Source organism: Pectinophora gossypiella, chromosome 6 (genome assembly GCF_024362695.1).
Source record: "Pectinophora gossypiella chromosome 6, ilPecGoss1.1, whole genome shotgun sequence".
NCBI classification, from domain to species: domain Eukaryota; kingdom Metazoa; phylum Arthropoda; class Insecta; order Lepidoptera; family Gelechiidae; genus Pectinophora; species Pectinophora gossypiella.
In genome coordinates this window covers 5947026-5972862 of record NC_065409.1, presented here as the reverse complement: position 1 = coordinate 5972862, position 25837 = coordinate 5947026, and the positions used below count along the sequence as shown (strand labels likewise).

Here is a 25837-nt window from a genome sequence, read left to right as displayed (position 1 = left end):
TCTATTTCATTTCATTTATTTACAGACTACAATGTGAGAACTGTATCACATTATAAAACAAGGGCTATCATTATATTTACAATATTTACAACATTTTCCCTATAGAAATGCAAATTAAAACATACAACTCGGATGAGACTACGCATCCAAATAATTATCTAATCTAATTAGAGGAACAAAATATAACAATAATAGGTAAGTAAAATAAAGGAGAACAGTAGCGTTCGCAATTTCATACATTAGAGTTATACCTTTGTTTTATTCAAGAAATAATAATTAAAAGTCGTTTTAAGCTTATTACATGTAATAATTGTGTTTCAGAAAAGGATCTCTAATGCGTTTTTGCCATTTAGGTACCAATTTCTTTTAAATATCTATCACAAACAGGGAATCTATATTTAATTCAGAAGAATATTCTACCGCAGAAGTGATCCGTGTTACTGAAACCAATTATACTTATTACTTAAATCGTTATTTCATTGTTTATAGAAAACAATATTCTTATGAAAAACAGATCTGATTATTTGAAATTGATACTATATCGATCGATGGTTTTCAGCAACAAAGCAAGTCAGAATAACTTTTATTATTAATAGAAATAGGTCCTACTTTTGTTGTAAACACATTTCAAATGGATACATCTACGTCGATAACTGTAATAAAAACCAGATCTACTTTTTATTATTATTCAAAATAATTACTATTTTCCAGTAGACTTCGTCTAACTGTTCAAATTACTGAATATAAATAACTTAAACTAAAATGATATTTAAATCATAAATCACCAGAATTCATTATTAAAATTAAATCCACATAAATAACAACAACAAAAACAAAATGTAATAAACGAACCAGTAATAATTAAGGAAATATTAGGTATTGTTATTTTATTATTATTACATTGAGAAATATCATATTTATTTATGAATTATACATATTTCACGTAATAGAATATTGTACTGTTTAAGTTTCACTGGGTATACAAATATGGCAAAATGTTGTGTTTGTGATAATTATTATTTAATAAAGTAGTTAAAAGATAATAAATATTATCTAGCTGAAGCAAACATATTGTCAAAAGTTAGTAAGTATAATAATTGTTTCAATAGGGTCTACAAGTTCTTCATGATAGTAATTAATAAAACCTATCCATTTTAATCATGATTGGAACTATTATAGGTATTAATGCGAATATACGTTTGTTTTATAGAACCTTAATATTTAATTTAAATAAAGTCTCTGTCACAGTAATGCGAGCAACCTAACTAAAGAAATTTAAGATGTTATTTTTTAATAATTTTGACGACAAATACTAAGGTAAACAGTGTTACCAATACTGATAAAGCATTCCTTTTTCTGGTAGCAGCGACTTTCGTTGGTATTAATTAAACATGAATTAATATTTTTGGACCCTATCTTGAATAATAACTGGAGACAAGTAGTGAAATGAAAAGAATCTCGGCAAGTTACGAAAGGACAAAATGAGTAATTGCCAAAACTATACAGATACAGTAGATAAATGAAGAGAAAATCTTATATTAGTCTGATCGTAAAATACTAATGTTTGGAATTCTTATTCCAATTCGCATTCAAACTGACATGCACTTAGTCGAGAGAGACTGTACACCAACAGTTTCTAATGAATAATTCAACAAACAATATAAGTATCTATTGTTAACAATTGACAATAATTTACAATTTTCCTCTTCGACTTGATGGTTTGCATACATTGCATAAATATTACACTACATAAATTATATGATCCATATTCAAGCTATCGCAAGTCTCAGACTACACTTCAGAAGCCATACAATTTCTCAATCAGGGGTTTAACAACTCTAAGGGAAGGGTCCCCCTCTACAACCACTACTCTTTAATTAGGCCTACAGTGGAGGATTTCAAATTCGCACACTTCCGAGACCTGAGTCACTTCCCACGATAACTAAATAAATACACTAGCTAGCTAAAACTGTACAAGTCCAATATAAGTCCATAAGATCGTTTACGTCACGTCCAGTGGTCGGGGCTCGCGTGCCCGGAAGAAACCTTTCTCGGTGCGACACTCCCGGATGGTGACCGTTTGTAGGTTGACCGTCACGTCCGTGATGAAGATTTGGTCGGCGACGGGTGAGCGCGACAACCAGTAGGCGACGCCGCGCCGAGGCGGCGGCGGAGGGGGAGGCGGGGGCGCGGTGGTCGGCTGTGGGGGCTCGCCCCACGAGTCCTCGTCCTCGGGCTGCGGCGCGGGTGGCGGGGGCCTCGCACCCTTGGGCTCGGCGGGGGCGGCCGCGGCCGGCTGCGAGTCCGTGCGGCGCTCGCGCTCCGGTGGCGTGTGCGCGTCCGCTTCCTCCGGTGAGTGCGGCGGGCGGCGCGGGCCGGAGCGTGGCGCAGCCGCCTCAGCTGCAGGAGAAGCCGGCGCGGGCGCACCCCCGGCGGGAGCGGCCGGCGGCGGCGACAGTGGAGTTCCGCGCGCACCGTTAGGTTTATCGTGCCGTTGTTTGTTCGCGGGCGGGCTCATGGTGATGGTGACGCCGATCTTGCCGGACTCGCGCGACAGCACCTCGGCCTTGCGCTTGCCGGGCGGCGGTTGCCGGTCGCCGGAGCCGCTGCGCGCGCGCTCGCCGGAGTGCTCCCGCTCTCTCTTGCGGCCCTGCCGGCGCACCTCCTCTCCTCTCTCGAAGCTCTGTATCAGCCGCGGGTCGAGTATGTTCTCCTCGGGCTCCCAGGTGTTGTGTTTCGGTTTCCACCCTTTCCATTTGACGTAGTACTCCACTTTGTTCTGGAAAAGGTTAAAGGAGACGGTTAGAATGCGGCGTGGAGGCGAGCGTGCGGCGCGACGACCCGCCCGGACTGGCAGGCAGCGCCGCGAATTATTTGCGCTAATTACGAGGGGCTAGTTAGCTCGCACGTAGCTGGGGGGGTAACATAATGATGTTTATTTAATAATTAAGACGTCAACTTGTAAACGACATCAATAGATTCCGGTCAAATGCTTTTTATGATATAGTATTACTCTTATAAGGACATCAAAAATAAGGAAAAGAAAACTTGGAATGTGTGCGTCGTATGCTTTAAGTTCGCAGTACATTTCGGGCGCACCTGCCTCGACCAGCTGTCGCGTATCTCCCCCGGAATCGAACCCGAAACCGCCGTCAACACACCCTTACTGCACGCACATAAGCATCAGCCCACATGCATTAAACATAACATGCAATAAGCGACATACCACATAAAAACCCAAGCAGATAAATGCCGATTCTTAGCTTTTAGTGGAAAATAATAATGTTCTACAATACAATACAAATACCTACACTTTATTGCTCTAAATAAGTTTGTAATATTCCAGAAGAAAGCAAGACATTGTTACGTATTGGAAGTTAGGTACGTTTTTTATAAGTAGGTTTAATTAATCTATCTTACTACCTACTTCTTGTATGGAAACCTTTTTTATTTATGATGTGGTTAAAAAACATGTCGAGGGATAGGTCAGGTTAATAGGTAACTTTTACAACGTTGGAAACAATATTTTTACAAGGTCTAAGGCCTACCTAGTAGGTACCAAATTGTCCACAATGTAGCCCAGAAAGGATATTAGCATAACATAACATAAGCTCATAGTCGTATCGCAATTGGAGGAGTCAGAGGTACATATGTACATATGCACTTTAGATAAATTAATAACTCATTGGTGCAAGTCCGGTACAGTCATGAGCAATATAATGTACCCACTTTAGGACTCTGTCGCACTAACATATCTGACATTTAGTGAGACTTACAGTTCAGTTGGGGAGCTCGGTGGCGCAGCGGTAAACGCGCTCGGTCTGCGATTGTTGAAGTTAAACAACTTTCGCAAAGGCCGGTCATAGGATGGGTGACCACAAAAAAAAAAGTTTTCATCTCGAGCTCCTCCGTGCTTCGGAAGGCACGTTAAGCCGTTGGTCCCGGCTGCATTAGCAGTCGTTAATAACCACCAATTCGCACTGGGCCCGCGTGGTGGTTTAAGGCCCGATCTCCCTATCCATCCATAGGGAAGGCCCGTGCCCCAGCAGTGGCGACGTTATTGGGCTGATCATGATGATGATGATGACAGTTCAATTTGTCAAAAAAGTTAATGTGACATGGTACCAAAGTGTACATATTAATGCTCGTGACCGTACCGGGGTTCGAACCGGCGCTCCCCGATTGAAAAGCAAGCCGGTGCACCACAGGACCACTGTGACTGAAAGAATAGATATGGCTTTTTAGCGATGCTTTGTTCTAATGAAACTAGCTATCATCTCCCTAATGTTACCCCGTTTTCACATGTTCTTACCTAACCTAAAGATTTGACAGATCCGGTTTTTTACAGAAGCGACTGCCTGTCTGCTCTTCTAACCCGCGAAGGGTAAACAACCTAATACACGTTAGGTTAGGTTACGAAACGCATTTCTCGAGAAACTAAGTTTCCTCACGGTGATTTCCTTCCCCAGTAAGGTACCTACTAGATAGAGGTTTTAAAATTTAATAGCTAAGGTACTCGTGTAGAACCCTTGTTCAGGGATAGATACGGGTAAAGACCTCAACGGTTGAGGTGGAGATGTGAGCCAGCGGTACGGCAACGCAGGACGGAAGGAGCAAGTCACAGGGACTGTAACCTGACTGTACGGCGAAGCGTACGATTTTAAGACACAGATATGTGCAATTTTATAAGTATTTGTTTATGACAGCATTTAATAAATTAGTGCCAACAAGCCACTCGGCCGTTTCGGTTGTTTTCTTTACTCCGTCCCCGTCTATCTTATCATTTCTATCACCTTATCATAAGTGTAGTTTCATGCTACGTTTTGGTCCTTCGAGTCGGATTTTACAGGACGATACAGAGGTCAGAAGTAACTTCAGTGCTACCTATTCAGAAGCGGAGGACAAGAGCCCTAGTACGGCTTTGAAATAGACTAAGTACTCTGGGCGCTATTCCACTCACGTCAAACAGAGGAAGGCAAGAGGGAAACCGTCACGTCTCACACACAGATGCGCTTGTACAATGACGTCAATTTGTACTAGAATCTGTGTAAAACGAGGTGTTTTGTATGAAGTTTCCGGGGTGTGACTTGTAAGTATGCTTGTCTTATAAAACACACACGATTTCAGTCACATTTCCTACTGTGGCAAAGTCTCGCATAAACCATTATGCCAGGCTGAGTCTACTGCGAGTTGGTGGGGACTGTCCTCCAGCTGACCCTAAAATTCCAAGTCCAATATTACTCCTATAGATCGCATCTGTTGACTCACACATTGCCTACCTGGACTCTTAATATAAAACCGCATATTTTATCAAGGGCTTCTCTCAGCCCTTAATTTGATTAACCTTAACAACTCATTCTGATTCTTTTTAAAAGAGATAATAAGGTTGAAAGTATAATGCGGTTGCGAGGATGTAGGGCGTTTCGGTGTTAAGGGCGTATTTGGAACCCTCGCGTCTTATTGGTTTTACTGGCGAGGGGTGCCGGCGATATGGAGCGCGCGCGGTGACTTTGTAGCGGCGAGCGGCGTTTATTAATTTTGGTTACTGCTTTCTCTTTGTGTTTTATTACAGTGATACTTAAATGCGTCTGTAAGTAGTAAGTAGGTATTAGTGTAAATTGTCTTACAAAAAACATTGACATGCGTGAATCAATTTTCTTTACCATTGGGTAAAGAAAATTGCCTTTACGCGTCAAAAGGAAAACGCAATAACAAATTAGGTAGATAGCAAACAGCTAATAAACACGAACGTATTAGAAACATATTAATTAATGAATACTACAATCCACTGCTGCTATGTCATCATAATCATAAGCCGTGTAAAAAACCGAACAATCCCGCACAAGTCTAAAAAAAAAACGAAACGTTGGGACGTGCGTGCAAGGTGAAGTCGTGCGATTGTCGCGCGCTGATTGGCCGAGCCGGCGCAGCGGGGCGGGGGGAGCGGCCCCGCCCCTACCTCACCCCACCCCCGCGCGTCTCTGAGCGCTGCCATGATACTCGTGCCGGCAACATGGCCCTTAAAGGGACGCGCTAAAGTTTATATTGTATTGGCGGGTGGCATGGGTAAGATGGCGGGCGTGATGGTAGTGATCGCGCCATGGGCGGACCGCGGCGCGCAGACGGACGCCAATTAGCAGCGATCGAACTCATTGTAGTAATTAGCGGGAATAAATTAATGCTAATCCATGTGATCACCAGGTATAGAACTTGTACTTATCTGCTATAAGCACTGTTTGGAATATGTAATTATCTTTTAATGACATTGTTGCTTAACACTAAGTATGTCTTTTCTATGGACAAGTGGAAGGAAAAACGTTTTCCGGTAATTACAAAGTGGTGGTGGTGGTAATCGGTATCTGATGGTATTTCGAAGAGATTCCTCTGGTGTACAAGATATTATCATGATCCATCTTTTTCTATCAATTGGGTTGTGAGATGGTTGACCAACATCATCTACTCTGGTGTCAGGGTTATTATTGAGCCACCAAAGGCCCCATAATGAAGACCAACACCATTCGTACCTATGTTAAATACAAATGAAGATGATCCTTGATTGGCAAAGGACAAAAACAGCGTACATTTCTAACAATGCATTCTATCGTATGATTTCACGTGTGATGTCGTTCCAGGAAAGCGAGCACTATCATGAAGCTAACGTGGAGGATATAACATGTCTGTGTAGGTAAGTACTTAAAAATGAATAGCTTCTAAGCTTAAATGCACATATTAGAAACGGTACACGGTAGGTACCATCAGCGTTGCGTGCCAGAGAGCGGGATCTTGTATGAAACCGCGTGAAGATCAAATAATTACAAAGTAACCACGGCCCGGAACGCTCCCGGTGTTTCTCCATCGAACCTTCAGCGCTATCCTTATGGCTTAGGCTGATCTGGGCTATGTCTTATCCATACGTCCACGTAAACCGCACGTCATGCGCACGCTATCGTCAATTGACATTTGCTTGCATCTTGCATAGAAAGACACAAAACCGTGTCCACGGATCGGTAAGATCGCATTTGCCAATCGTCATGCGATTGTTTTGTTTCTGCGACAGTTTTGTTTCTTTCTACGCAAAGTGCAAGCAATCGACAATTGACGATAGCGTGCGCTTGACGTGCAGTTTTCGTGGACAGAAGGCCTAAAAGCAACTTCAGCGCTATTCTAGGCAATGTTTGCTCGATACAGACGGCGCGTTGGTCTACTCTTAATATTACTAACGTTTTACAGAGTCCCTATTTGTAAGTATTGTTTCAGCAAAATAGATTTGTTTCCTGTTGAAGTATTTATACCCCATCGATCGGGTTTGTGCCCCTATAACATATACTATCTCTATAGCATTAGCATTTTCAAATGTTCGTAGTTACGTCTACAAACTTCCTAAAAACAATGATATCCGCGTAATGAGTTTAATCTACCGGTGATATCGACGATATACTTAGTGCTATTGTATTCAGGTGCAAGAGAGCTTTCTTATGTAAGTAGCTTACTATTCGTTTATAGGTACTTCCAGTATGTCGGAATCATCCTGTACAAATACTACAATAGCAAGCTAAACAATGATTCCTTCCAAAGAATTTTATTAACGCTATTGAAATAAGAAGACACGAAAAAATTACTAAAGTAAGATGTAAAAGCAAAAGACGACTGTAAACACTGGATTCTTCTGAACAGAATGACAACGACCATCAAAAATCTGATACAAACGGCTTCACAAGACTCAATGAACTGAGCAAGGCGACAAAAAGCTCAGCAAACCAATCATAATGTAAATTAAACCAATCTACGCTAGGGGACATGTCAACTTAGCTCGTTATCTTAACTTATGGAAACCCGCATATCGACGAGCTAGGTTGTTGGAGACAGCATAAATCAGTTGTCTAGGTCGTAGGTCAAATGGTTTGTGTTTGGAGACGTGTTGCTGTGGAGCTTCTTGCGTGTTTGTCCGGCGTTTGGAATTAAGTATTGGATTGGGTTGGTTGGGAGTAGTCGTTTTGTGGCTTTAGCGATAGTAAAGAACGTTTACTCTCCTTAGACTGTTTCCTGTTGACGTGGGGCCACCTCTTAGTTTATTCATTCAACAATTGTTTTGCGTGACGTAAATATTAAGCAATACCATTAGTTAATGGTATTACGAAAATTTACATCACTGCAGTTTAAATGAAGAATCTAAATCGATATATTTGACAAGACAGCAATCTGGAAATAAGACAATTTAGGAAGCTTTATTTAGAAGCTTTTGCTTTTGATGTTTTCACCCCACGGCGTCAGAAGGGTTGTTTTTCAATTCTTTAGTACCTACTTAGGTGTAACTCTTGTTACAACAATTTTATATAACGATCATAACGATTCTAATAATGGTGACGATTTTAACTTAATTTATCAAATATCTACTCATTTTGTAGGTATTCATTAAACTTGTTGGAATGATGAACATAAGTTAAGTATCTACGGACATCTACTAAACAATAAACTTAGTAAGGTTCCTAAATTAGCTTACAAAAGGAAAGTACTGCTTACTGAGAAATGAAAACGTTTCTTTTCTTTTTCCAATAAAGTTACGATAATTCAATGTGACAAAGTCAATCCGAAAGAAGATAAAGGAGATGTCGTAACAAAGTTATCCGATGGGAGGTATAAAGGACAGGTCGGAGCTATTATTGGAATTGTGCCAGAAATGACGTAGACGGGACGACGGGACACTGCAATCGATAATTAAACGTCCGCTCCAGATGCACAATAGTGCACATGACGACAAATTATGAACGATCGTCCAAGGAGATTCGTCTTTTCGTAATAATCAAAAGATTATAGAAGTGTAAAATAAATCTATTAATGCGAAATATAATACTGGTACTCAATTTGAACTAAATAACATCTGCCTTTAATAATTAGAAGTCGTTCATGGAACACCTTACATAATTGTAACCAAAGCACCGGAGCCACTCTTCTAGAATACGTTTAAAGTATCTATACATTTTTTAATAAGTTTACGACATCGAAGATCGGAAGCTAGGCAGTATCAAATCGTTTGCATCATCAATCACGTTAAACCCTCTTCCGAAGCGGAATCCATTTACTTCGTCGCACTATTTTGTCATCTGGCGGCCACATTTCACAGTCTATCAGGCGGGCGCAAATTGGCGCGAACACCGGCTTTCCCGGATTTCCCAGGGTGGAGGAAGGTAGGGATACCAGCAACGAAAAACATTACAATTTTGCAAGAGAAACTGTGAAAGCTTTTCGCGGAAGCATTTGTGCTGGCGCTTGTTGTTAATTTTTTTTGCGTTAGGCTTTTGTTCATTTTTATAAAACCATTAGGTAAATTATATTTTTAGTTTTCTTCCTTTCTTTTCTAATTTTAAATGATGCAACTTTAGACACTAAAACCATTATATTATTATTTAATTTACAACTTTTGCTTTTTAGAATCTCATTAAATTTTTGAACAACTCGTACGAGTTGGACATTTTAAGCGGGAATAATTTGCTAGTACTTAATTGGCAACACTGGAGGGAGGCAGGGGATCGCCGAGGGGTTAGATTAATGATTTGAGTACAGTTTGGTAGGGCTCGAGAGATCGGGCGTTTAAACGGGAATCCTCTCAAATTGCTCGGACGGATTCTAGTGGCTGTCAAATGTTCCGACCCTGTTTGCTTTAAGTTTTAACGACGGTGTGTGACGGGTTTGGAGTGTGCTATTGACGTGTCCTTACCGATTTCCTAGATTTCATGTGATTTTAAGTAGGTAGGTATTGAATTTTCGATACTGGTAATCGTGGTACTTATTGTGAAGATTTATTCTTAACAGGCATAATTTTTTTATAGCTAAGGAAACATTTTTACCGACTTCATTTTTATCATCATGAGATTGCTTATTTTTTAATGCAAAACATGCCTGCATGTTATGTTTATAATAACATTCTCAGTCATGTATTTCTTATTCTTGGAATCTGTAAATGTGTTGTACTCAACTTGAAGACATCTCCAAGATTTCAAAAGACTTCATCAAATAAATCTTCACGGATTTATACCCCGCTAGGTTCAATTTCATGGGACCTGTCTTCAGTTGTGATGCGGCAGTGGAGTCGGTCACCATGTAATCACGGTACGTGACCGGCGTGCGCGCACCCAAGACGCGGAAAGCGTGACGCGCCTGCGCACGATTGCCGCTGCGGCGTTCATTAGCGCCATCCTTGTATGCACACAAATTGTGGGTTCCTTGTCCTCAGGTTAGAAAAAGATCAAGGTGCTGTTGATTTGATGAATTAGGCGAGTAAAGTTACCATTGCAAATTTTAAAGAATCTTTGAATATTAGTGTAGTTAATAAGTCTCGGTGTCAATATTACCAAAAGTTTGTTTTGATCACGCTCTGTTTCACTTCTCGATTAGAATAGCTACTTCAATAATTTCTTGAACTTAGCTGATTACCTTTTTCTAATCTTATTCTGATATTTTCATACCCTAATCCTTGATACTTTAGATGAATTTCTTTTTTGATTGCTAATAGCGAAACACAAACGCCTTCATTTTTAAGTATAGCAAACTTTTAGTTCTATGGTTATGTCTAGAAAAGAACAGCTAATTTATAATTCATCTCTTGCAAAAGTAAAGAAAGTAGAAGCAAACAATAAGTAGTTTAAAACAAGATCAATGTGTATAGTATATTAGAGTAGCTAGTTGCGAGTTGAATGGCAATAAACATCAATATTGGGAGCGCACCCGTTGGCTTGCTGCCAAAGTACTGTCAAACCAGACCTAAATCCGATTTCTGACAAACTCTTACAAGTTGCGTTACTACTCCCGTTAATACCTCACTAATGGAACAATTAGCTAAGGCAAATTAAGGAGCATAGTTTGTTCAATTTCCAATTTCTCAGTGTTGATGGAAAATGTAATCATTAGCTGTAAGTACATTGCCGTAACGTTGAGAACTCCTGTACTTTGTAATTATCAGTAAATTACTTTCTTGTTCTGCTTTAAGTGCAAAATAATGGAACTTGTGAGTTTCGACAGCAAATTCAAATGCAATATAATATTTAAAATTAGCTACTTCTATTGAAGGTTAGCAGAAGTGCGCTTAATATTCAGATCGTGAGAGTTTAAATTCGTGTTTTATTGTGGAGCGTCGTCTAATTTTGTGTGAGAGGGATTCCAGCGAGGCGTTGGAAGAGGGTGGGTGGGTAATTGGGAGGGAGGGGGAGGAAAAATGCCAGAGAACGGATCGTGAAATTCGTGAATCTCGCCGGGGGCAACACCGCGCTATAATGACGTCGTCGTGATTAATTTTCCAATAAAATCCTGGCTGGTTGAAAACGACAGATTTGAAAAAGAAACCAAGTTTATCGAAGAATAATTACTTCATGATTGCTTTGATTTACTTAGTTATGGCAAATTGTTCACAAAGTGAGTGAATAAATGGAAAAGTAGAAGGAAATAGTAACAAATAGACTGGATAAAATTGTTATGGATAGGAAGTTATGACGCAAGAATAAAATTACAATACATTTAATATAATAACAGAGGTAGGAACTTCGAAGCGTTTTTCTAAGTAATTAACGTTATGAAATATTCTACGTTGTATAAATAACGTAAACGTGTAAGATCAAAAACGGGTTAAATTGGGTGGCTTCACACTTCGACACCCTCAATCCGTTATTCTAGGCACGTAGAGACCTCCGCTAAGGTGAACGTGACAGGCTACTCGCCTTCACAACACCTCTCAATATTTGGACAGAGATGTCAGTGCTAAAAACACAATACCGAATCCGAATAGGATACAAGAATAGTACCTATTGGAATGCCATTCACTCATGCAGTAATTGTATTCAAATTACGATTTTTTTTTCCACATGACATTAGAATAAAAATTTATTAATTTACAAAATAAGTAATCCATCGAAACCCAATAAGTCGAAAAATAAATAATAGAAAAAAAAACAAAACAAAAATACTTAATTAAAACTTAACATTTTCCTAGGAGCCATTCCTATTTGTGTACCATGTAAAATCACGGGTTTATTAAAAAAACAATCCAATCGCCAAGCTTTTTTCACTTCAGCCCTGTTCGATATCGCGCGTATTCTTTCGTAACTCGAGTACCAGGAGCATAGAAACGCGCGGCAGTATTCTTGAAACCGGAGCGCTGTGTGCGACGAGAAAATTGATATGTCAGACAAGGTAAGCAAGTATGCCGGCCGGTGGAGCGACGGCACACCACAGCGTGCTCGCCGGGCCGCGTCAGTTGCGATACCACTGTCCTGGGAGGCGCACGTCTCGCTCCCAGAAACAAAAGCAATAAACACTCGATGTTTTATTTATGCATCAAATTATCGGCTACGTCAGGAGGTGTGAATCAAATTAGTTATGGTTGTGATTACAGTAGTCTCAAAGAGCGATGACTGATGTGAGCAGATGCAATTAATTAAATATGACTGCAATCTCATTAGCACTTAGCGATGTGAATCGGCGCCGTTTATTTATTTAACAGCCTTAAAATAAGCCTCTTATTACGGCATTTCGATGACTTATTGTCTTTATGCGTTATGTATTTCAGAGAAGGAATTGAAGGTACTTATTAAAAATTTTAAATTGAGAAGTGTTGTAGTATTGTGGATGACACTGTGTTCTGCTATAAACAGTAATGTTTGTCTTCAATAGCTCTGTTACTTGGATGTAATGTAAGAACAGTTCAGTAACGGCTGCAGTTAGCGGTCGCACGGTCATCGACTCGGCGACAACAGACAGACCGACAATTAAATCGATGCATCGCCAACCACAGCCTGACGACTGATGGCCACTCTCTATTCTAACAGCCCATTGATGTTATGAAATACACGGGGAATGTTATTGTAATTACAGCTCCGTGACTGTGAAATCGAATGAACAGAGGAGAGAAACGCTACTCGCGGCTTGTGAGTCAAAACTTTCAAGTTTTATGGAAACAACAAAAAAGTGTCTGACGAGAAAACCAGTACAATCGAAGCTTGTACTTGGATGGGGTCGTTGAAGAGGTAGTATTTGAACAAATTACGCAAACGGGCAAGGTAAGCAGGGTCCTTTTCAACAAAGGGGCTCTTACCCCAGCTTTGAGCACTTGTGGCCAAGCCGAAGAACAAACAATGAGGAAAGAAACGTGACTCCTCTGATGAGATTTGGGAACTCAACACATACGATACAGATTGCGTTTTCCGGGTTTAGTAATTACATTAAGGCACATGTGTGCGTCTCTATACACGGGAGAGCAAAAAAATAAAATTAAAAGAATTTATGGATGAAACTTATAGCTGAGAAATTACAGATGACTAAAAGGGTTACAATACATATATTAAAGGGGTACATTGTGCAAACGATGTGCTTATCATAATCCTGAAATAAATACGTCAGTAATAACTCAATTAGGGGGGATCACACCCTGTGGCGTGGTGATCCGGGAGTAGGAAGATAACGAAAAAATACAATGCTGACGCCGCTGGGTGGTTTTGGCGGGGGACCAGAGGGTACAACAAATATTTCCAAATAATCTGACCCTTGTTTCGACCCTTCATAACAGCGTAACTGATTACATTCCATTGTTATTGAAATTATTAAACAATGTGCAAACACTACTGACGATGTGACCTTCTTTTCTTAAACAAGGTTATGTTTTAATACATAAGTCGACCTGAGAAGTTCCCTAGAGATCTATAATTTTATTCGAAATGTATTAGATAATACATATAAATGTGTAAATTACAGTTATATTTTGTTTATAAACGGGCGATCTACTAAAACAACTGCAATCAATCGAATAATTAACTCCAAAAAAAAAGTTTGCATCTCGTGGGAACATCTCACCTGCAGACCGGCAATATCCTTCACTAATTACGAACCTTATCTGCATCAGATAAAGGTGCGGACAAAAAATCGTTCGTCCTTTCCTTTCCATTTTACATTTACATAATAATGCGTGGGGCATAACGACCGCCGGCGAGGCAACAGGCGCATTATTATAATGACGCCGGCAACTTGTCTCTATGTTTTTATATTTGTAACGGTGTTCACAATCTGCCCGTTTGATACCGCAAGCTCCATATCGCTGTTTGATAAACGCAAGCTCATTAAGGATCAATAGCGTGATAACACCAAGAAACCTTTAAATGTTTTCAAGTTATCAGAAGCGATTGCACGTGTTTCCGCAAAATGTGATTGCGGTGCTGACGCAAGTGTGTGCAACGGAATGCATTGCACGAGCGTTCTGAGAGACAATGCAGTCGGTGCCTTAATTGTATGGGGTTCCCATATGACGTCTCCCCATTCACCACTTTAATATTCGGCGCGCAGTGCAGGCGATTAAGTATGCTTTCTAAATATAGGGGGACCCTTCATATAGAGGAAAGTTTTTATGTTCCGAGGGGTGTTAAGCAAGGTACCTACGAAACAGGGTACATAGGGGTCCCAGTTATAATTGAACGTATGGTTGGGAACAGAAAAAACCGCAGAATATCTTTAAATTTCAAAACTATAATATAAAAATATTTTTATATTAGACCAAGCTTACTTCTTCTTTTATCGAGTGGGTTGTGAGGTGGATTACCAACCCCATCAACCCTGGTGTCAGGGTTACTATTGACTACTCTCTTACATCAGTAAGTAGTAAACGGGACCAACGGCTTAACGTGCCTTATGAAGCAAGGATCATCATTTTTTCGGACAATCAGGTGATCAGCCTGTAATGTCCTAAACTAAACTAGGGAAAACAAAGTGATTTTCTTGATGTGTCCCCACCGGAATTTTGAACTTTGAACCCGGGACTTCCGAATCGTGAGCCTAACGCTCAAACCATAAAAGCAAGCAAGCTTGCTTGTATGTTCTCGATTAAAGTTCAAAAGCCTAGGGCCTGGGGTATAGCCATTTTAGTAGTATCTAATAGTTGGGCAGAATTTTGCAAACTAATTATTTTTTTTATAAATTAATATATTATATTGTAGATAAATACAAGTTGCGAATAACGAAAAGATTTGATACTACTATTGATAGTTCTATTGTGCCCGTATAGTGTATATCAACAGATTTAATTCCGTGGTCTCAGCCTACCCCATCGGGAAATAGGCGTGATCTTATGTATGAAATAAAATAAATAATTGAGAATGCAATGCAATAAATAATTGAGAATTTATGTATGTTAACTTAAGTATTTCAATAATTAATTGGTTTTTCCAATTAGGTACAGTAAATTATAAGTGACGGGCTGGCTCGCTTGCAAATAAAAAATCATAAGAATAGTGTTTGTAAACAGTTTTCTGATAAGTGACTCTGCCTTTATTTATTCATTCTGACTTTTATCGTGAGTTATGTAATGTTTTTTAATACTGATGTTATTATGTACTTATAAAAATCCCCATTTTAATATTTGGAGACCCTAACAAATCTCCATCGCTTCTCCTGTTCCTTTTGCGCTTTTTTATTCCATTCCGATACAGGGATGGATAAAATTACGGCCATGTATTGTCAGGCGATTATTTATAGAAAATTTGGTCTCTTTGTGTCGCTTCCGAGTGCATATTTTGTGAGCCTTTGGACGGACTATTCGTTCCGAATTAAGCTCTTCGTGACCCTGAGTTAACGGTGTTTTTTATCACATTTTTTTGTCGAGGTTTCAAGAAAACCGTTACTTACAAAAATAGTTTAATTATGTCACTCATTTTATGAGATAAGAATCCTTTAAATTCATTGAGTCACTCAAGAACTACCTATAACTTTCATAACGGGAAGTCACAAGTGATTTTAACGGGATTATACAAATGGTAATATTTTTAATAAGTGTATTTTTTGTGTGGAACTACAAACAGGTGATAGTTGTTGCCTGCTTTTACGTTAATTACTTCAGATTGTATGTATAGAAAAGGACTCTGTGCAAATAAACAGCGCCATCTAACCATTTCGCCATGAACTACTTCGTATGGTGACTTGCTGAGAACACAAGAACAGCAAAACCATTTCTATCAAATAGAAAATACTTAAGAAACAGAATATTTCCCCGTCCATACAGACAATAAAATGAGAATTAAAGAGCTAAAATAATTTAGTCTAAGTAGTGATTAAGCTAGTTTTTTATCAAAATAAACACAAATGTAAGGCAATTTTACTAGTAGCAAGAAAACTCGACGCTGATTGGCCGGTTGAACCGGCGGGGCGCATGCGCGCTCGACAACTGCTCGGTACAAGCCGAATACTGGCGCGTTCGCTCCGAGATACCAGGGCAGCAGAGAACTGTAGGAGTTACTTAATCAACTAAGCGTGCTCATAGAAACGTATGCTTTCCGGCCGTGGAATACGGATTAGAATCGTAAGTTTGTTGAAATGTTGTTTCTGTTAGAACATGCCGGCAGATAACAAGGTGAAACAGTTGCAGGTAGAAGTGGTCTTTATATTGTAACAGCATGGTCGAGTTTAGCTTGTGCAAAGTTTTTTATTGCTATAAAGAGTTTTCCTAAATTTGACACGGCGCTACAAGGAAGCCATCGGAAACTTTGGGCAAGACCTATCGCTAATAAATGGAGTAACATCAACTTATGACGGGCTGCAAATTGATTGCGTTTGGAAGAAATGTTGAATGAATAGGGGGACGTTGAACTGTTAATTTGTTTGTGATGACAACTGTTGTTGGCGTGTTTACTTTTGTCAGTAGTTGCGATCTTTATTTCATTCACGGCTGTTAGGTGAATGGTATGGAATCGATGTGATTAGTGATAGATAAAAGTAGAATATAACATAAACAGTCTATATATATCCCACTGCTGGGTACAACTATCCCCTGAGTCAACTGGAGGGAATATGGAGCCACGCTGTCCCACTGCGGGTTGGTGAAGGTGTTTGGGCAGTAGCCCGGGACCAACGGCTTAGCATGCCTTCCGAAGCACGGAATCATCTTACTTATTCGGACAATCAGGTGATTCAAGCCTGCAATGTCCTTACCAAACAAAGGACAATTTCACACAGTAATTTCGACAATGTTCCCATCGGAAATCGAACCCGGAGCTCCCGATCGCGAGCCTAACGCTCTAACCACTAGGCCACAAAGGCTGTCAAAATAATAGTGAAAATTATTTTACCCAAAATATGACGTAGGCATTTTAAGTTCAAATGAAATGTAGATATTAAAAACAAAATAATGATATGAGTTACTAGATTAGATTTTTGTTCTCAATGTACATAGAAAACAATTAGCTAAAAATAGCAATCTATAGGATGGACTTCTTGAAAAAATAAGGTGCTGATCATCTAGATGCGTTTGTAGTAAGTATACGAATTCATGTTTTAAATTTATTAAACTTATTTTGGTCATACCTGAAAAGCATATTTGTAACGCAACTAAATTGTTAGAATTAATCACATTTTTTTAATGTTTTGTCATAATTACTTTCTTAACAAAAAATAATAGAACTTACGTTAAAAAGTACAACGTAAAAATACGTGAAGGTACTAAGGAAATTAGTCAATTGTGTATAATAATTATGTTACATTACCAGTCAATAACGCATTATTTATCGATAAGTAGATAAAATAGTAGCTTTGTTAAAGCTCCCGGGTTTTTAGTTCGGAAACTATTATTTAAGTTGATAATTTACTTTCAAGACTTTGAGTCTTATTAGTTTCCGGGACATAAATAAATCTAGGGTCAGTTTTTATGCTTACGGTCACTTATATTTTGATCGTTATCTTCTTGATTAAGTAGGTACCTAAATTTAAAAAAAATGAAAAGTTCCCCTATAGGCAAACTGAGAATAAAGTTTTGTTATTACTCTTACATAAAGTTCAATAGAGCATTGAAACGTCTTGGTTGGTCTTTACAATGGCACAGTGAGTAGGTGTGTCATTAGTTAGCTATTTTATCGTAACGAGGAAGTCTGTAACCACCCACTTAAGTACAGCAATGTTTGGTTTCTAGCCTTATAGAAAAGTTGTTCTGTAATTAACGAAATGACGACGGAGAAGTCTTGCATTGTTATAGAATTGAAGTGCAAAAAGCTAGCAAAACATGAGTGTACGCAGGAACACAAGACGTATTTTTTTCATCCAATTTACCTGTAGTCGATACTTTTTTATGCACTAACGTGATAACAAATAAAGTTTACGCCAATATACAAAGGAATAAAGTGGTAGATTTTGCTCCATCCACAGGCATGTCTATTAGTGGGATAGCTAAGCCTAAGATATAAACAATATTCTGTAGATGGAGAGGATTTATATCTGCTTTCAGGACTTTTATCAAGCAAAATCCTACGAACACCTAAGTAAAAGCAGTAAAGGTTGGCCATTTAATTCTTTGACATTGTTCCAGTTTATTATATCGAAACTTGATTGAATTATACAGTCTGCTATGTCAATGGCAAATCTTTCATGCTTAGTTATTGCTTACTTTACTTACCTCAATAGCTGACCCCGACATCTGTAGATGACTTACCTTCGATATCGTCGTTCATTTGTAATACCAACAAGACCAATACAAACGCAAACCAACACACACAATCACAGGATCCAGGCAAAACATCGCATTTGGTTAAACATACTGTCGTTATTCAGGTTTCTGTACTGTCATCCACTTAAGTTCAGGTTAGTAACAAGGAACAAACCTAAATTCATGCAAAAAATAGTCACATCACAGTGACAAGGTTGCCCCTCACACGAGTCTCTAGAATGAGAAACTTGTTTATCAAAATTTAACATAATCTCAAGAAGGGCACCATTCACAAAGAAGTATTCAGTTTCTCACTGCCCTCTGCGTCTTGAATATAAGACGAGTGTAAGGGGAGCCCTGATAATAATAAGCAACGAAAACCATGCGTGAAAGGATCCCAAAACCCTTGCGATAATTTCTGAACAGCTGCTGCCAGGATCACAATGCTCGGATTAATACTACAATTCTAAATTAAAATTAAGGCATGCATTGCATATTTTATCAACAAAGCGTTATTCAAGCTTGTTTTGAAATCCAGTGTAAGCAAAAATATGTTTAGCGATTGTTAATTGTGAAACATGCGGTTAATTGTAAAAGTGCACCGAATGAGGCAGAACTGGCAGCCGATATGCGATCTCTACGTACCTACCTATTTCGCAAGCTCAGAACTGTTATGTTGTTGCTTTCGTAAAAAGTAAAGCTCACCTTTCTAATCCTCTTCTTCATGATTCGCTCAGCGGCGTACACGCTGTCGCCGAGCTCCATCTTATGCATCCCCAGTTTGAAGGTGGTGAAATTCAAAATCCAAATATAGCACTGCAATCCAGTATTGGTGATCCGATCACTGCATCCAATTGGTGGGGCACCGCAATCCAAGGCACATTATCTGTCACTTCACACTTTTAGGACACTGTCACTGTTCAAAGTTGGCGCGCGTCGAGCGTGTAATGTTGACGCGGTGCAGCGCGGCCTTCCCGTGCGGTGTCTCGGCAGAAACTGAAGTAGAGGGGGAGGATCCCCGCCCCGCGCACCCGCTAGGCTTGTACTCGCACTCGCCGACAGAGAGCGCCACCGGTATTCAAACACCCGTTCGATATCTGTAAACAAGTTCAATTTCATCGTTCCGTTTTGTAATTTCAGTAAAATTGCTGCTTTATAAAATATTTTATAAAAGGTAGTGATTGAGTCTTCTACATCGTGGTCAGTCTTATAGCGTAAGTTTTAGAACGATCCCTATATAATACATAAGGCATTATATACATAAGTATATAACAAAGTATATAAAGAGGGTACGTAGGTAACTCTTTAAAAAGTATCTCTTAGCGTGCATAATCCAGTCAGTTTGGCGATTTGCGAAAAGAGAAGCAGGTGAGATCGTCACTGAATTGAGTAAGTATCGGAATGGTAGGTATATTGCGTCTCGGCATAGTCGACAGTCGGCAGCGCGGTGAATGCGTCCCGCTCGGCGCGCTCCCCGCGGCGCGGCACGAGCACCCGCGACGCAACGTTGCCGCTCCGCGCCAGCTGCGAGAGAAAGATCGAGCGCTACCCTATTATTTACGCGCGACGTTGCCACACCGACCGGCCTACGTTGATTACGAGGACACCGCTTTTACGTTCGATCATCCGGCTTCAAAACGCTCGTTTATCACTCGATTTTCGAACGTTGTCGTATTTTAAATTGAAGTACCGGTATTATACTAAGTTTATAAGTATGTATAGGGTTTATTACTGTAATTACCTGAAGAGTTCCAGACACCGGGTCAATCCTTCACACAAAAGCAAAATACAATCCAAAAAACATGGCCAATCTTGTAGAAACTAGAAAAAAAGTTATTTGTATTTTCACCGAAAACGTCAGCGAAAGCGACCAGCCAACAGTGCGCGCGTGAAGTAACTAAGGCATTTTCGGTCGTATCGAATCGGGCCGGCATTCGTGAAAGGTCGGTATTTTGGGCTTCGCGGGGTGCGGGAGGAAGGTGACTATCGGTGAGGTGATTCGCTGGTAAATGCGGGCGGCGGGCAAAGCGAGTCAGTGGCCAATGAGCGCGCTCTACGCCGTGCCCCGCCCGTCGTTCGCCGGTCGTCGCGTTTTTCTCTCTCGCTCTAGCGCGGTTGCTCGGTCGATCCCAGCTTTGTTTTTTACGCAACGGGGCTCACATAGATAGAAATAAACGGACATTTTGGATTACGTGTGAGCCAAGCGAAGGGTCGCCGGATCCGGGCACGGTGGTGCACACATTTATTTATTCTGTCGTCATTGTTGTAGGAATCGGAGAGATATGGCCCGATAAATACGAGTAGATACAGCTTGCGTCGCGTCGCCTCGACACGTTCTCTGATAGCGCGGCGCGTTTTTATTTTTAGACTGTCTGTCACGTATGATGTATGAATGGTAAAAACCAATTCATCTATCTATCTAAAATGGATTTGTTTTTCTACTACCTACTAACGGAAGTAGCGTTCGCTTTTAAAAAAAGTGTTGTTTGACACCCAACACCAGAATTTGACGATTTTTGTAAGGCTTTGTCCAAGTTTTCATTGGAATCTGAGTTTATTTCCAGAATTTAAAGGTTGCAGACAGCTTCTGTAAAGACGGAAGACGCTGACTGTTTTGGTCTAAATTGCGGAGAGAATGGAATACTTACATACTTATTTATAGATCTCTGTATTAATTCATTGGCTCAAAACAGTAGATGATCAATCATTCTAGTGCGGTGTATGTGAAGCTAAGTGAGTCTATGTGCGGATAACACCACTGCAGTGTCAAGCCTTTTGAAATCTTTTTTACGATTAAGAAAGTCTTCTCGAAAGGCAATAAATAGTAGGTAGGTACTTTTCACATTTCGTCACCAAGTTTTCAGAAACATGATGGTTTGTTTAGTGGCAGCACAGTGGATACATTCTTAGGTACTCGTATGGACTGTCGATCGATTTGTAACTGATTACGGAATGGAAGACGAGTTTAATTAGATAGCAGCGACTGACGGATCTCAATACCACCAGCATTCTATGTCGTGCTTTGCGGGAATTTTACACATCTACGACATCCACACCGATTGATACAGGCTGATGATATCCTGACAATGAAATGATGTTTTCAGCTTAAATTGATCCACCATTTTCGAAAACGTGCGAGTTTTAATAAAAACCGAGCACCTACAGATTTAAATGGAGGAATGGGAGACTTGCGTCGGTTAAAAGATCATTTGGCCAGTAGAGGTGGTGTTCAAAATGTCCAATGTATAGATTTGTATTGAAGTGTTCTCGATTTTAGCGACGCAGGGAACGGGGTAAGGGCAACCACCATCGCTTTTGCTGCCGCTGGCATTCAGTTGGAGCCTAAGGATCTGATGGCGACATTGTAAAATTTTGAAGTAAGAGTGTTAAGGCAAATGCATGAGATGTGTTCTCCGGGTGTTGAAATGAATAGATGAAAGATGTAGGTTTTGCTAAGTATTCAATGTTCTTTAAATTACCTACACAAGAGGAGTCTCAAAAGGAGCAGTCTAAATAACAAGGTTTGACATGTAGCAATCAATGTGTCGTGGACATTCGTGGATAGATGTGTAATCTTCGGTTTGCGGTTTGCGTCATCGTTAGTCAGTATTTTTGTACAGCAGTTGTCGCAAGTTTCTGTTTTTTTCGGAATTGGGACTTTATGAAAACGTAGATACCTAGACTTAAAATAGCTGATGATGATATATAGGTATGTATGTTATTGTTACATACATATATCGTTCGTAAATTTATGTACCCGTGTTATAAGAAAATAGGCAACATGAAAAAAAGAGACAGCTGTACAACGCCGTCTATATTGTTTCTGGTAAATGGAAAGTCCTTCATTAGTGCGGGGCAGAGATCGAGCTTTATTTGATGGTAGCGTTTGGGTTTTCTTCTTTATGGTTGTAGGTATTATTCCTTGTTTGCATGGTTGAATATCGTTTTAGGCTAATTTACTAGCATACATTTAAGTAACAGTTGAATCGTTTATGCGCTATTTATGCACCTATTTATTGTATTGACCGACTTGCCTCTAGTAGGTACTTCCTACTGATAATTTGGAAACGAAAAGTACTTATTTAACGGTCAGATATTCAATATCGGAGCTTATTTGATGTTACTTAACTATGCAGCAAGCGGTACTGGGCTAAGATTTCCTTATAAGTACTCAGGAAATACTTGTAGTCTAGGTTCTATCATTATATCAAGTGAATTTCCGATAATGTTATCTTGGGAGATATAGCGGAAGCGCCTTATTTCCAAATGCTTACTCCAAACACTACTAAACTACTGCACTCATTTGCGCTTGTGAAAATAAAATGGCCGTTGCAAGGAGTTTAAAGCGGCGCTTTGTATTGTAGGTTAGTTATAGCTTCTTAATTCCCCAAATGTGTTAGCATAAAGGGATTTCCAAGTGTAGGTAAGCCCTGAACAGAAAGTGTCGTTGCGATATCATGATGATACCGCTAGGCTTAAGATACGATACGTTGTCGCGCCGATAACAACTAAGTATTTAAGCTAATACGGTAATCTTTTCTGGCCGAATTGTCGTGGTGAGTGATGAGCCGTTCTTGGGACTGTTTCCAATGTGGAAATATGGGAGTCTTATTACCTGATTTTAAAGCGGCAAGAGATGTTACCTATATGTTTTAAGACTGCTTTTCTTATCTTGCACTCTGATCCTGTCTGCCTAAAGATTGAGTAATAAAGCTCTTTTTACATAAGTTTTGCGCCTTTTTACTGCCGGGAACGTTCCCAAAGTGGAAACGTTTCAGTGAACATTACGTCACTGAGTCGTGGTGATATGACAAAAGAGCCGAAACGATCCTAACGAAGTCGTTCGCGACGATAATAGCTTTTATGATAGGGCGCGTTCCTACTTTGTCGTGACGACAGATTATCGTGTAGTTTTAAGTGTCGTGGCTTATATGTTTAATGCCAGCCACACCAGATACGTCTGCAGCACGTTGCGACAGTAGGCAGTTCACACTGGGCCGTGTTGCACACGCAACGCGCTGCAGTGTGGTGCAACGCGCTGCGTAGCGCGTGCGACACCGTGCGTTTGCGACACAAAAGAGGTTTATATAGACTATTTTTAAAGTTTTTATCGTTTGCATCATAGAGGCATTTATGTTGATAAAATTAAAAGTTAAAAATCCACGACTCACAAATCACTAGAAATGCAAAAATGTTGTATCTATTTACAACTGACAGAAGTCTGCTGCGCTGCTAACGTGTCGCAAACGCACGCAAACGGATACGTCGCCGGCGCGGTGTGTGCTCTAATAGGAAATCCCTTGTAAACAACGTCATCGCTGCCGTTTCGTTGCTGCGCACGCCAATTCGGTTTGTATCTCGCGGACTTCTGGACAGAAGTCAGTCGGATGACTGACGCACGCAAATGTAACGAATCGCTGCTGCGACACTTTTGTTGTGTACGATCGTATATAAGTTCATAGATTACAAAACGAAACGTGCTGCAAACGCAACGTGTCGTGCTGCTGGTGTATCAGGTGTGTTTTGGGCTTAAATGGAGTTGTTCAAATATAGAGCGACACGATTATCTGTTGTCTCGATAAAGTGGGAACGCGCCCATAGCGTTTTTACATACCAACCCACCGATAGCCTTGCAAATCATATTTTTTGCTGACAATGGCTCCGATTCCTGCAGATACCTATATCATAATTTTATTTTAAGTTAAGTAAGTATACCTGTCATTTTCTTATCCGCTCAAAAGGAAAGGGTAGGACAACTGTTAATTTTAAAATGAATAAACAGGGCGAATAAGATAGGCATTTCGCTCGTATGCAACCCGTTTGACGTGTGCTGTTAACTTAATCCTGTCGGATTATTGGCCAATATAAAATTTTGGAATTTAAATTTCTGCCTATAATTGATGTGTGTTCCATAAATTTTATGCTTGTCGATTGCCCGTCCCTCTCTTTTTCAGTGGATAAGAAAATGACAGGTATAACTAGAAATAAAATTAGATGGCGTGTATACAGGTATCAGCATCATTATCGCCTTATTCGCCGCCCGCGCTGACCGTCGTCAGACAGATCCTTATCGCGATCGCCTGGCCATGTTAGTTACATGAGTGTGGAATGGGACTCAACGGATTAGAAAATGCATAATGACTCTTTTTAACACTGTTTTTGTACGCTTGTGTGTTTTTGGGTATTTTGATGTAGGCCGTTATAGTCGGTTAGATTCATGGGGGGAAATAGTGGAGTGGAAGGTTTGAAAACGAGAAATTGACGCGCAGGGAGAAGTGTGGTTTTCTGGGGTAGCAATAGGTATGTTACCAGAAAACGACTAGCAACCAAATAAAATTACATATTATGGTTCAAAAAATCATTCGTGCATGTAATATATTGATTACCTATGTAGATATTATACTTACTAGGTACCTAAATATCTCCCCTAGCATTATCCCGTTTTTAACGGGGTCCGCTTACCTAACCTGAAGATTTGACAGGTCCGGTGTTTCACAGAAGCGACTGCCTGTCTGACCTTCCAACCCGCGAAGGGAAAACCGGCCCAATATACGTTAGGTTAGGTTAGGTACGTAAAGCCAAACACGTCTCGATTGTTTTTATAGTCACTTTAAAATCATTAGTTAAAATACGATTTGGTTTATGTATAAGGCACGCACGTGTCGACCGTTTTTAAAGGCAGGTAATATTATAAAGATGACCTTTTGTTCGCAAAGAGTCAATATGAAGAGGGTCAGGTTTTGTTTTATTCGGAGAACGTGTAGGTAGCTCCTAAGGCAAGATGCATGACTTGTGAACACGTTGGAAGAAGAGAGCGACCAGGAATGATAAACACGGATGATACGAATGATGAACGATGGTGGTAAGGTATATTTCCACCTTTCATCATTATTAATTTAAGAACCACACTCTTGTCGGTGTAGTTTTCGCCAGGCTACTTTTTAAGGGAAAATAGGGCAGTGGTTTCCCTCTCGCCTTCCGCCCCGCAGTGCTCTGGCTGACGCGAGTGGGATGGCGGCCAGAGTAGACTATATCTATTGAATTAAATAAGTTATTATAGTTATTTTAGAGTTATCGTTTATTGTGATGAAAATAAAGAAATGGCACGTTCTACGTACAAATAGAGGAAAAATCAATAATTTAAATATTGACATTGCAGTAAGGAGTAGGTAACTACAACAATATCAAAGCCGTACTAAGACTCCTCTTCTCCGCCTCTATACCCTTGAGTAGTCCACCTATGTTTTTCTTAAAGTACGGACATTACAATAGGAATGTTTATACTATTTTTAAAATAATCCTATTATATTTTGGGCCAGACTCTACACACATAACCGTTGGGTGCTGCTAATCGACCGGCACTTTAACCGGTGGTAGGTTTCGGCCGTGTCTGGTTAC

The 25837-nt window shown here is 40.0% G+C and overlaps 1 protein-coding gene across 1 annotated transcript; it reads right to left on the bottom strand.

Moving 5' to 3' along the window:
* Window positions 1-20315, bottom strand: LOC126367490 (chromobox protein homolog 7). The gene is made up of 3 exons (XM_050011025.1): window positions 20181-20315; window positions 19145-19536; window positions 1-2779 (listed from the first exon to the last, which is right to left on the bottom strand). The coding sequence occupies exons 2-3, from the start codon at window positions 19211-19213 to the stop codon at window positions 2003-2005; spliced, it is 846 nt and encodes a 281-aa protein (XP_049866982.1). The 5' UTR covers window positions 19214-19536; window positions 20181-20315; the 3' UTR covers window positions 1-2002.
* Window positions 20316-25837: the final 5522 nt, after the last annotated feature.

Coding starts and splice junctions, on each gene's coding strand:
- LOC126367490 (XM_050011025.1), bottom strand. CDS start 19,213: ATGCATAAGATGGAGCTCGGCGACAGCGTGTACGCCGCTGAGCGAATC. Junction 2,780..19,144: donor TGAAGAAGAGGATTAGAAAG/GTGAGCTTTACT, acceptor AACCTTTTCCAG/AACAAAGTGGAGTACTACGT.